General features: G+C 38.4%; 1 protein-coding gene across 6 annotated transcripts in view; it reads right to left on the reverse strand.

Moving 5' to 3' along the window:
- CAST (calpastatin) overlaps nt 1-13270 on the reverse strand; it is a 103339-nt gene that overhangs the window by 67374 nt on the left and 22695 nt on the right. For 4 of the 6 annotated variants that reach the window (XM_036225968.1, XM_036225965.1, XM_036225967.1 and 1 more), the window contains exon 3: nt 5371-5442. In XM_036225968.1, the coding sequence (XP_036081861.1) occupies nt 5371-5442 (72 nt within the window). Of the gene's footprint in view, nt 1-28; nt 153-5370; nt 5443-13270 lie in introns of those variants that run through there. The other 2 variants (XM_036225969.1, XM_036225970.1) reach the window with 2 other exon arrangements.

A 13270-nucleotide genomic window follows, 5' to 3' on the forward strand; every position in this document is an offset into this window, starting at 1 on the left:
GGGAGAAGCGGCAGAAATCAGTACTCACTCTGCATGCGGCTCCCAGGCCCAGAAACTTCAGCTGGGTTTTGCGGATGTTTGCATTCCTGCCGGGGCTCGGCCCCCACTGTTTCACAGCCGAGCCACAGAGAGTGACTGGGCGTTCCCAGAGTGCGTGACGCAGGCTGCTCCCCGCCCTCCTCCGGGGTGACTAGTCACGGGGCGGCCCCTGAACGCCGGCTAGCTGAATAACTGGGGCCTGTGATGCAGGCTACTCTGCAGGCTGATGGCAGAGAGCTGAAGCTCTTAGGCTGTCACCCTTTGACTCCACCAAAATAAGGGAGCAACGGCAGTGCTCTTTGTGAGTGCTCTTTGCAAACACATGACTCCAAATGTCTTTTTAAACTGTAAAGCAAATTAATAATGACCACCACCAAGGATTTGAAAATACATTTCGAATGAATTTTTTTAAAGAGGAGTTTAACAGAGTAGAATTTTACTGAATTTTACTTTATGACTAAAAATTTAAAAATAAATAGAATGGATATTAATCCACAGAATAAAATAAGAATTCATGAGACCATACTGCTATAAATAAATGGATGAATAAGTAAATAAGGAGAAAGGAAATGCTCTTTCTTAGAGAAGAATGCCAATGAATAAATACAGAATGAATGATGGGGATAAAAAGGTAATGAAATTTTAAAAGAAATATGAAAAGCCAGCTTCTCCCAATGCTATAAAGTAATGACAATAAAGACTCTGGACTCTAAGCTTGAGGTGTGAGTGGAGGACGTGATGGTGGTGGTCAGTGGATGAAGAGCAGAGACCTCAGGTGCACCTAGTGACAACTCAGCAATGACTCAGTGCTGCAACGAGCCAAGCAGAGGTGATGGCCGGCTGGCATTAAGAAGACAGGGAGCTCATCTCATCTGCACAGCTTTGTACCCAACATCCACTGGGTAGTCAGAGCAGGTAGGGTCCCTCTGACTTCTCCCACAAGGTGCTGTTTCTCATAGCCACCTTATTTATTTTCATTTTTCATCTACTTATGTTAAATAAAGCTAGGGAAGTAAGAGCCTTTCCAATTCTAATATTTTATAATCTCCTGAGCAGAAGACTCTGTTTTTTTTTTAATTTTTCTTGATCAAAATATGGCTTAAAAATTCCTTTTTAATTCATTGCTAATATTTTTTTTCTTCTTTTTTTAAACTAAACCTCAGTTCATCTAGGTTTTGCTGATAATCATTTCTTCTGTGACAAAAACAGCATGGGGTGACTTATTTGGACCACACCCCAATAGGGATGAGCCCTGTGTCCCACAGTCCCAAATATTAGGCAGCATATCTATCTCCCTCAACGAAGGCAAGTACTTTGGGGCTCCTGAAGAATACAGATGAGTAATTACATGTTATGTAATACATTTTCCAAAGATTCGGATCCTGCAAGACACAAAGTGGCTCCTTTCCTAACAGATGAAGAGGGACATTAGCACACCCTGATATTCTGTGGCTATCCAGTCACTGAGGCTCATCCTCTCTCCTAGTGTGGTCCTCATATCACCTGCATCTGAAACACCTGGGGATAGCTATTAAATATATAAAATCTCGGGCCTTACCTCACCCTGGTGAATCAGAATTTGTTGGCTTGGAACCTGAGAATCTGCATTTTAATCAGATTCTCTAATCAAGGTATAGGTCATCCAAGGTACAGATAGTCTAAACTACCACTTTCAGCACAATTCAGCATCCTTACTCCTCAAAGTGTGGTTGCCAGACCCGCAGCATCAGCATTAACTGGGAGCTCGTTAGAAAAGCAGAATCTCAGCCTCACCTCGAATTCCTGAATCAGAATCCTCTTTATAACTAAAAATCCTACTGACTCAATAGGCACACTAAAATATAAGAATTACTGCTCTGGATCTTGTTTCCAAAATTTTGTATATTCTCTATAATGTATTTTTTTAATCTGCAATAATTTTACTATATTTACTTAATATTTTTTAAAAACAGATTTACTTTTTAACCTCTAATCTAGCCTTGTCTTAAGCAAAACTGGGATCGTGAGTTTGAAGTGGTAGTTCACTTTTTCTAGTACATGAAAATATATGCTAAATTATTAAAATAAAACTGCTTGCATGTTTAACACACAGAGTCATCTCGCAAATCACAGGTGGTCCAAGGGCACTATGGGGTGAGGCTGACATCGCATGCAGGAATACCGTCCGCAATATACAAAGACTTTATCTAGCCCCTCATTCATATTACAGAAGAGAAAAGTAAGCACCTGAGAGAAGAGTTCTGTCGACAAATTAACACAGCTTTTTATGGCAGATCAAAATCACGAAGTATTTCTCTGACAGGTACTTATTCCTTCACAGATCTTCTCTCCTCCAGCTGGGGAGAAAAGCTGTTTGTAACTTCTTCTGTTTAGAAGGCCTAATGTTGCTAAACAACCTATCGTCAATGATTTCTCATCAGTTCAATTAGGTAATTCCCCTGTTTTCCTTTCTGTAGTAATGTCTTTAACTCAGTATCACACACTTGCTGACCACGCATTTGCAAACGCTCACTACATATTGATAATTTCCAACCTAATCAGCACAAACCTTTCTATATTAGTATCTGAACACTCACAACCCCCAGATTGTCTGGTAGCAAGATTGAGGCATGTGATTCGTGTTGGCTGGTCAGATGTGCCAAAAAAAAAAAAAAAAAAAAAAAATGAGATTAGAAGTGAGTAGTGTCAAGAGGCCACTGCCCACTGAGAAATCTGTGTTATGATAAGGCCTGTCTATCTTCAAGATTGGCAGTTGCAGTTTCTGCCATCCGGTCCTAAATGTGATCGGTGCTGAACTGTGGTGGCAGCAGAAGCTCCCACAGTGTGGCTGGGCATTGTTTCTGGCTGTGAAACTTTAGGTTACCTCTGTGGAAGCCTTCTGGATTTCTCTCCAGCTAGCCGCTCTCCTTAAGAAATTCTTTTTTGGGGTTTGAACTCATCAGAGTGGATTCCAATGGGGATTAATGACTTTGACCCATATATCTTTTCTAAATAGCTGTGGTCTTCCACAGAGAGAATCCTAATGCAGATTCAACCTAGGTTTCTCACCTGAACACGGAGGTGGTTACAATAGAAGTTCCCTGAGAACTTTTCCAGTAATAAAATTGCATGACTGATTATGGATCACAACTATTTTCACATTGGCTTTAATATGAGGCTATGTAATTCCTACAGCCTCAGTAGTCCTCATTATTAATTTATTTAAAAATTAGTTTTAAGCACTAAACATCTTACAATAATTGAGTTAGAAATACTATGCCACTTAAAAGTTTTGGAACTTCCAAAACGAGTACTTTATGGAAGAAGTGATATTATTCGTGTACGTAATTACTCATTTTGCAAGAACTCTTACAAAACAGTTCCTTAATACAAGGTAACTATTTTAGTTATGCACAAGCTTCAAATTTAATATTTAAGACAGAGTTGATTTTCTTAATAATTGTAAAATTATCACTTATTTTAACTTTCAAGGTGAATGTGTCCAGAATAAAACAAAAAAAAAAAACAAAAAAAAAAAAACAGGAATAATTTTCAAGTCTGACTGTACTTACTATTTTGTCATAACTTTTCTGAATGTGTTGAGAGAATATTGTTTTCCCTGTGTGTGTTATATAATAAAAGGCTTCAAGTGTCACAAATGCTATTAGCCCCAGCTTTTCTAAATGGTGCATGGGAATGATTATTATTTTTTAAGTGATGATGATACTGAGTTAAAGTCCTTTAAATCTGGCATCTAAAGAAGAAATAAGTAAGTGTATTATACACATATATTTTTTTTCTTTCAATATTGTATAAGAGTTAAAGATACGAGAAAGTAAGGAGTGTAAAATTAAACCCTGGGACAACTAATATTCAGAAAACTGGTGAGTCAGGAAACCATAGTAATATAGAGCAACAGGAAAGAGAAGTATGGAGTTAGGAAAGGACAGTGTTTTAGAAACCAAGGAAACCAAGGAAAGAATGTCACATGTGGCTAAACCGCCTTCACCTCCTAGCTACACCCCTACCTCAGCTTCTTGAGCTAGAGCAGGTTATGGGGGACAAATTCAAATTCTTTATAACCATTCCAACACATAATGACTGGATAATAACTTCTTGTGTGGAAAAAAAATTAAAAAGGTACTGCTTCTCATGATTAACTTAAGAAAAAAACTGAGTATGGTTTTCCACATTGTATAGACTTTCCAAGAGTTTAGGTGCTAACAATTTTGAAACCACTTACAAATGATTCAGTAAATCTCATTGGGTTGAGGTTTTGCCAGTGAGGCTTCTCTCATTTTTAGAGACATAATTCAAGTATAAGTTGACTAAAGGTATAATATCATAAAAGAAGGAGCATGTCTGGAAAAATCTTTTTTAGCCACGATGGTGTTAACTTCTGTGCCTAGCCTTTTCTCATTTCTCAGCTGAGTTTTGGTTTCGGCACCTTTCAAGGGTTTGGAGAGCAGTCAGGGCTCTGAGAGGCAATAAAATATTAACTCTTCACCAAGCAAGTAACCCACATAAGAAAGTCCACAAACCGCCTTACGAGAGCCACCAGTTTTAAAGGAAAAATGCTTATTTAAAATGGTTGTACAGACAATACTGAAATAGGTTAAAGTTTTTCATACTCTTGGACATACTGGAAGAACACAAGGTGAAATCAGCTGAACATAACTATTTTACATATTAAAAACTACTGCTTAAACTTGTAGTTTCTTGTCTGGAAAGGCGATATTTCAGTGATTTTTATAAGTGGCTAAGCTTTGAAGTGTTATATTACCAAAGAATGCTCAATCAGAGCTTATGAGGTCCAGCATGTCGAGGACCTTGTGTGAACAGGAAACCTGGGTTCAAATTCTACCTCCGTCTTACTGGCTTTGTGATCTTGTCAAGGCTACTTAACCTCTCTGAGCCCTGGTTTCCTCAGGTACAAAGGAATAATAATCACAAAGTTGTGAGGAGATTACATAGGATAATTATATAGCATACGTAGCAGTCAGCTGGTGTGGTTAATGCTCAGTAAGATAATTTGAATTATTTTCTGAAGAAGTGGGAGGACTATATTTCTACTCACAGTATGTGCAGAAGTACAATATTTATAGATATTTATGAAAATATTATTTATTGGACACTTATTATATGCTAGTATATATAACACAATTGTTTTACTAGGTTTTAAATCATTAAAATCATTATTAAGAAACTGCATCCCTCAACCCCAGCCCAGAAACGATTCTTCGTTCAAAAACTTTCAGTGATATATGGACACCGTTTGCCTTACCTATAGGCCCCACTCACTAATTATGCATCTTAGAGTAGGGGTCTTTTCATGTTCAGGAAATGACTGACCTTGGTGGCTGGAGCTGTTCCACCAGCATGGGTTCTGGAGGGTTGACTGCTCCCATGGCTTGTTGCTTTTTTCTTGAAAATAAAAAAATATTCATTTCAATGGAAAATCAAATCTTAAAAATACAGTCAAATTTTCATACCAATATTAATATCTTCTCATGAAAAAATCAGACTAATATACTAGGCACACAAAAAACAAACGTATTTTTGCCCGAAGACTACATCGATATTGGAAAGGAAGAGTAAGTTGAATAAATCCCAAATGTTCGATATTCGATGATTTTGGAGAACTGCAAAAATCCTCACATGGGCAGTTGCCGTCTTCTACCACAATGTACTCCCAGAAGGAACCACTCGCTGCGGGGCGGTTGTTTTCTCTCTTACACGGCTGCAGAGAGGGCACCAGCACACCCTCTATGGAGGGTGATTTAGCGATAACACCAAAGACATAATTCTACTTTTAAAAATTTATCTTAGGGAAATAATATGAGAGGAGCAGAAGCCTTTTTTCATTAATGATATTCAACACAGTATTATAACGTTAAAAAGGTGAAAACAATACAGGTAGTAACAAATGTTTATTGAGTGCTTACCATGTACCAGGTAATCATTCTGTTAGAAAAATGGAATGGTAGATGATAATAGAATAACAATGCTCTAATGATAGAATATATGAGAGCATTATTGTAAGTACTCTGTTTTAAGTACCACGTATAATAACTTATTTCATCTGCATAGTACCTGATATAAAGCTGGTAATATTGTTATCCCCATTTTATGAGTGAGGAGTCTGAAGAATGGAATGAGTACATAATATTGCCATGGTCACTGCTAGTAAAAAGTAGGATGTCTGCTTCAGACCCTATTCTCTTACCTACCTATCCCGCCTTCTGTAATTGGGGGTTACGCTATGGACAGCTACAGCATGAAATGGTATTATGCAATAATTGAAAATCAAGTTGAGAAGAACTTTCATTGAGTGAAAATATATTATTTATATTTTATATAAAGAAAAGTAAGATTATAAAATAGCATGTAGAGTATGATCTCTGAAGTTCATACACGTTATTTTCTGATTGTGGGGTTAAGTGATTTTTTAAAGTACTGTTCATTGTGATTTTTTGTATTTTCTTATATAACTATAACTATTTAACTGATAAAAGAACAGTTAATGAGGGGAGAAGGGATTTTAAAATACAGTTGCTTTCTTAACAAGGCCTTGATATCTTATATCTCTTATGAATATCTATTTCAAAAAAGTAAGCATATAAACTATAAAGTTTTAACACATAAAATGATGAGATTCTGATCTATCTATAAAATGTGAATAACATACTCTAAACATTAAATACAAAGGGATAGTAATGCACAAATTAGCTGATATATAACATATTAAAAAATTGTATAACTATGCAGCAAAATTTTTTAAAATAAATGAGAATAATTTGGTCTAACTCTTTAATATTTAGGAGAAATATTTAGCAAAATATTTATATTGCTTAATTGTTTTGAAAATGCATACCATGGAGACTTGAGCAGAAGACTTTTTTTCCTTCAAGGTAAATAGTCTCTCCCAACCATACATGCACTACCACCAACCAAGCGAAGAAAACTCTTAAATAAATGTGATAGAAATAAAAGGGGTTGCCAAAAAGCTCATGATGTGGGTATGATATGGGAGATGGTAAAGGAGGGGATGATCTAAATTTGATCCATAGTACAAGTCTCCTTCCAAAATATAAAGTGTATTAACAAACAGCTTCTGACAACCACGGTGTATACATGGTTTCAGTGTAAGGGAATGGACATAGGTAATAAAGACAAGAATCCAGCAATGCAGTTGCTCAGGGTTGCTCGTTTTAACCTTGTTACCCTTTCAGCCTCCTCATTTTCCGAGGAGGACACTGAAGCCCAGCAAGGTCATGTCATTGTCCAGTGCGCCCTAGCTGTCCCGCACTCCGGCTACAGCCTTTGGTCTCAGCTATAATCATGGAAGGTCACAGTCCAATCTTGTGCTAAATACAGCTCCCACTCATTACACCAAAGCCCAGATGTTGAATTTTCCCATGAGAATTTAAAAATTTGCCTTTTGGCTGAGTTATGAAACTATTAAATTAAAAATAATAACTAAACACATGCTCATTTTTATTTTATTTCTATATCAACTCAAGGTTTACTTTTAAAAGATGATTACTAATAAATTCAATGTCTTTTAACTTAAACGATTACTCAAAAGTTGAGGATCTCTCAGCTTTCCTATGGGTATGACCTGTTATCTCGAATCTTGCCTTATCTTGTGAGCCACCTAGATTACCTACCCCACAAAGGACCAATTTAATTCAGCTGAAACAAGGGTAGAATCTGTAAAACTGATCCTTCATTAAATTTTTATCTAATGAATATTAATTAAACCCTTAGTTAATGTCAGGCATTTATATTAATAGAAAATCTTAGAAATATACACGTACACCAAAGCACAGACTCCTTATTCTCAAGTTATTAACCAGCATTTAATTAGAGCATTTGGCTGATATATAGGACTAGGTTGGTTCTTTCTCCAACTGTGTCAGATTTCATGTATTCCTTCATTTATTTACTCACTCATTGGACAGACATTTATTGAACCCTGCCTATAAGCCTGGCCCTATTCTAGGCAGTAGGGATGTAATGACCAATTAAAAGAAAAAGGTCCTACTCTTATAGTGCTTACATTCCAGTCAGAGGACACAGACTCTAAGTCAACAAAAAAGATGATTTCAGTGAGTGACAAGTACTGTAAAGACATTAAAATGAGGTAATGTAACAGTATGACTGGCTGACGGTTACTTCAGACAGGATAGACAAAAGTGACATTTAACTGAGACCTAACTACAATAACCCAATCATATAAATAAGGGATGGGGGAGGGGAGGCATTCAAGGCAGAGCTAGATGTGCAAAGGTCCTGAGGTAGGAATGAGCTTGGCAAGTTGGGGGAACAGAAGGAAGTTAGTGCAGGTAAATCACAGTGGCCACAGGTATATGGTATAAGATGAAATGAGGTGCTGGATCAAGATATTTAGTCAAGAGGTTTAAGAAGGCCCTACAGTCAGGTGTGTTGAGATCATCAGTGTCTTCTAGCTTTGGCTACTTCCTGATCTTCTCTGGGTATCATCTAGCCCTTGTTGAGTCCTTTCTTGCCTCCCAGTGAAAAGGACTCAGGGTCATCTGACTTCATGTCACCTCCTGCTTAGTTTCGCAGGTATCTTCTTCACACTCGCACCCCCATTTCCTTATCATCACCATTGGTCCTTCGAAATCCCACTCTGGCCTGGACAGACCTCTCACCTGGCTAGGTCTACATATTTACTAACCAGTGATAGGGCTAGATCTACCCTCGGATAGAACAAAATTAATTCACCTACTCACAGAAATCAGAAACTCACGAAACAAACTCATCTGTCCACAACCCTGCATTTGTCCTAACATACAGATATGCTCTAGTCTCTAAAAGATTAAGATGTTAAATGAGGATGCCACTATTATGATGATTCAAATTGAGTTAAACTATTTTCCCATAAACCTATAGCCTTAAGGCTATCAAGCAGATTTTTCCTTGCCAATCAATTACATACCTTCTAATTTCTGAGCACTTCTTTATCTTAAGTTTTATAGTAAGGAAATTGTCAGGAACAGCCTGCCCTCACCCCTATGTGTCGAGTCACAGGCCTGGCTGACTCATGCCCTCCCTGAAGTTCAGCACGTCGCAGGGCCTCAGCTTTAATGACTGACAGGGACAACAGTATGATCCTCCATGCTTTATTTGCCCTTTTTGGACTCAAACTCCAGGATACCAAGTCTGGTCCATTTACAGAGAACTTGTATAATGACCCCTGCCCAGGCACAGACTCCTAACTGTACCATGCCCTTTTCCTATAGATTATAAATCCACACCTTTTATTGTAAGCAGCCTCCCCCACCTCCAAAAGTGGTTCAGAGTATGCCAGCCAAGACACCCACAAAAAAAGGCACCTCATGCTTGAGCACAGAACTTCAATAAAGAATGTCCAGATTAGATCAATTCTATCTGCAGTTGCAGAAAGGCATGAAAAGAATTAATTTTTTTGGAAGTCTGTTGTAGTTCGTAATAAACATTTTTATTGAATGAATCAGAACTCAAGTCTTAAAAACTATTTTCAAAGTGACAATGTTCCAAGAGCCAGGCAAAGAGCTGCTGTGTCACTATCTCCTAAAATCTCAGGAAAGGCCCCTGAGTAAAAGCCTCACATCATCCTGAGACTTAGTCACTCTGCAAAGTAAGGCATAGCGTTCTCTAGAATAACGGTCCTGTCTTTTGGTGCATGTGGCAAGAATCCTGTCTCCACTTAATGTCAGCTATGAAAACTTGGGTAAGTTTATGAACATTTCTAAACACTAACTTTCTCATCTGAAAAAAATGGAATAGTCCTACCCTTATCTCAGAGGGAGATTATGAGGATGAAATGAGATGAGGTGTGGCCTGAGGTTTGTGGTCCCCAGGTTGGATACCCCTGCTCTAAAGAGAGAAACCCAAAGACCTTGAACAGGCAGCAATGGAACAGACTGATCTCAGGAGATCCCTAAAGGGCCCAGTTTTAATTTATGAGGAGTCTTAGTGGCGGTTGAGAATTTCTATGAACTTTTATAATTTATGTAATCGGAAAAAATAACTTCTTTTTTTCAATGGATAGAAAAAAATGATTTTTTTCCTTAGGACCAGCCATGATTCTAACAACAGTTTGATCCTCTTGAGGTTTGCTTTTAAGCTTTGTTCCGTTAAATGAGAGCAGCCTTCAGAGTAGGAGCAACTTTTTTTCAATCGAGAGATGATACCCTTCTGATTCTGAAATGGTGGGAACATACCCTGTTCCTAACCCTGTGTGAGCTGCGGGGATTACATGAAATGATAAACATGCTGCTTCTAGCCCGCAGACCAAAATACGTGGCAGCTAAGGGAAGCTTGGGACACATACAGGGTTAATGCTGAGAGCGCTTCCCGCTGAATGTGGCCTGCTGGAGCCAGAGCAGCCGGTCCTAGCACTCCTGCAACAGATGTCGAAGATGAAGGCCGCTCTGGACCTTGCTGTGATAAGTCACACAGGTGCCAACATTGTCACACAGGTCTGTGTGTGTGTACTGGGAGCAATGAGGGACTCTGGGTCATCATAATCTGCAGGAATAGACATGACCTCAGTGTGTTTCTTAAGTGTTGCAAAGGCTCTCCTGAGGTATTACCGGTGTTAGACCCGGATATTGCAGAGGTGATTTCAACAGTTTTTGTTACACCTTTAAACATTAGCAGAACATCCAGAAAGCACTAAAACTCATTAGTATATGAACAAAGAAGTAAGCCAGTGACCAGGCTTATGACTGAGAAAAATTTAACAACCCAACTCCAGAACTGTGCTCAAACCCCTTCAAGAGTAAATGAAGGAACTTAAGTTTGCAAGCCGGGCCACATCCTTCTCCCAACTGCAAGTTTGTTTCCCTTTAATATTAATGACATTCTCAAGTAAAGAAATTCAGATTCAAAAGTAAGGAGTGTTCCTACCTTAAACAACTAAAACCCCCAGACAATTACTGGAACCAGCCATTTTCAGACACTGGACCCCAGGCAGCACAGGGAAGTGTTCCCTGACAGAGAAACAAACCAGGGAGCCCTCTCATTGTCACAGCTCACCACCTGGAGAGTTTCTAGGCTGCTGGAACAGGACACATGGAGGGGGAACCCAGGCGGAAGCCACTGGTCTCTCTGGGTCGAGGAGGTGGAGCTGGCAGTTCCCGCAGGCCAAGGCTACTGCAGGGAGAGCATTAGAGTGGGAAGCTGCAGAGATCTGCCAGTGCTTGCCAGGGAGGAAACCTTGAGCCGGGGAAACACCCAGAAGGAGCAGAGGCATAATCACTGGGGCTCCCACAGGCCAGGAAAAGGATGTATTCCCAGCAGTCAGAATCACTAGGTGGAGCACACAGAAGCTAAAGTCAGTCCTCCTCTAAAGGCTGCTCTGGTCCAGCCAAGTAACACTTAAAAGCAAACCCTGAAGGATCCAACTGTTTCCAGGTAACTTGACTGTGTCTAAAACAAAACTTAAGAAAACTTAAGGCAACGATAACAACAAACAAGCACCCAATAAGATGAAATTCACTTTTGTCTGGCATCTAATAAAAAATTACAATGTATGCATAGAAGCAGAAAATAGTTTTATTTTCCAAATGCAGGAAAATATAATGTTCAAAAAGTATAGTATCTTGATTGCAAGGCTGGCCTCAAGAATCTATATAGGTAATAAAATGGTACAGAACTTATATACACATTTGGTACCAATGTCAACTTCCAAGTTTTGGTTATACTATGATTATATTAGATGTAACCAACAGGGAACCTGAAGAAAGGGTGCATAGGACCTCTCCGTACTAGCTCTGTAATGCTCTGGGAATCAATAATTATTTCAAATAAAAAGCTTTCTTAAAGTATGTTAAGGAGAGACATGGAAGATAATTTTTAAGTAGACCACCCAAGTCAAACTTCTGAAGGTAATTTTTAAGTAGACCACCCAAGTCAAACTTCTGAAGGTAAAAAATATAATGTCAGAGACAAAAAATACACTGGATTAAGAACTGATGAGAAACTGAAAAAGAAAAGATCGGTGAACTAGGAGACATAGCAATAGAAACCACCCCAAATGAAAGAGAGAGTAAAGAACTAGAGGATAGAGGACTGAGCATCAGCGAGTCCTAAGAACCTTCCAGCAGCTAGTGTGTCTATGTATGCAGCCTCCAACGAAGAAAAGAGAGATGAGGAACAAAACATTTGAAGAAATAATGGTCAAAACATTTCCACATTTGATGAAAACTATAAACCCAACAATCCAGGAAGCTCAACAAAGCCTAAGTGTGAGTGAGGTGTTGGGTATAAAGAAAGGCACAGGTTGGTTTTTAGACTCCCATTCCTCAGAGATTTCTGGGGACGATGAAATATCCATCTGTGGGGTGAGAATCTTTCCGTGAAGTTGGTCAGAGTTCCCACTGCCTCCAACCCAGTGGCTGTCTTCTCCATTCCAAAATGCTGGGGAAAGGTGCTAGTCCACTTTTCTACCACAGTAATACCAAATACTCCCTGGGGAGCCCTCAAGCAAGGGCAGACCCGGGGATTCTCTACTGGGCAATGATCTACTAGTAACAGATTGGATGTTATGCGCGTTGAAATTTTTGAGCACACAAATATGTAAGAACTTTTGCATTAAAGGAAGATTGAAACCCTCGAAGGTTCAACTTGGCATCTGACATGCTTAAATAATTGCTCAAGACATTTCTGAAACCCTGTGTTTCTTGAAGTGACTTCGGAAATCGCAACACATTATTTGATTATCATTAGAGTTGAAACAAATATTTACCCTCCAAATAGAGATTAAAGTTTTTTAAAACTAGCAAAAGTTAATTAGATTCATATTTGATAAATATGGGAAGGCTATCAAACTGGATAATATTGATGTTAGTAAAACAAAGAATTGAGGGAAGATGAAACTTTTTTGTGCTCTGAATGTAAAAGTGGAATTAGTTTCACAATTATTTGAACAATGAACACCTTATCTATGTAAATTCGTAGGTTACTACCAAATTTTATTCTATTGATTTGAAGTCGCTGTTTTCTTTCCTCTTTTATACCTCTTGTCTTAAAATCAGTATAAGAAAGCTTTGCCAGAGATTAATTGATAGTTTATTTCCTTAGCATTTTCCAATCAGCCATTTTTAGATCAGTGGTATCTTAGGTTTGATGAAACGTAGTAGTTTTCAGGATAAAAACTCATATTAAAATATAAGTTTTGACATATTTATTAACAAATCAGTTCCATTACTTAATAGTCACCCTATAGAATGACAAGAAG

Source organism: Rousettus aegyptiacus, unplaced genomic scaffold (genome assembly GCF_014176215.1).
Source record: "Rousettus aegyptiacus isolate mRouAeg1 unplaced genomic scaffold, mRouAeg1.p scaffold_m13_p_8, whole genome shotgun sequence".
NCBI lineage: Eukaryota > Metazoa > Chordata > Mammalia > Chiroptera > Pteropodidae > Rousettus > Rousettus aegyptiacus.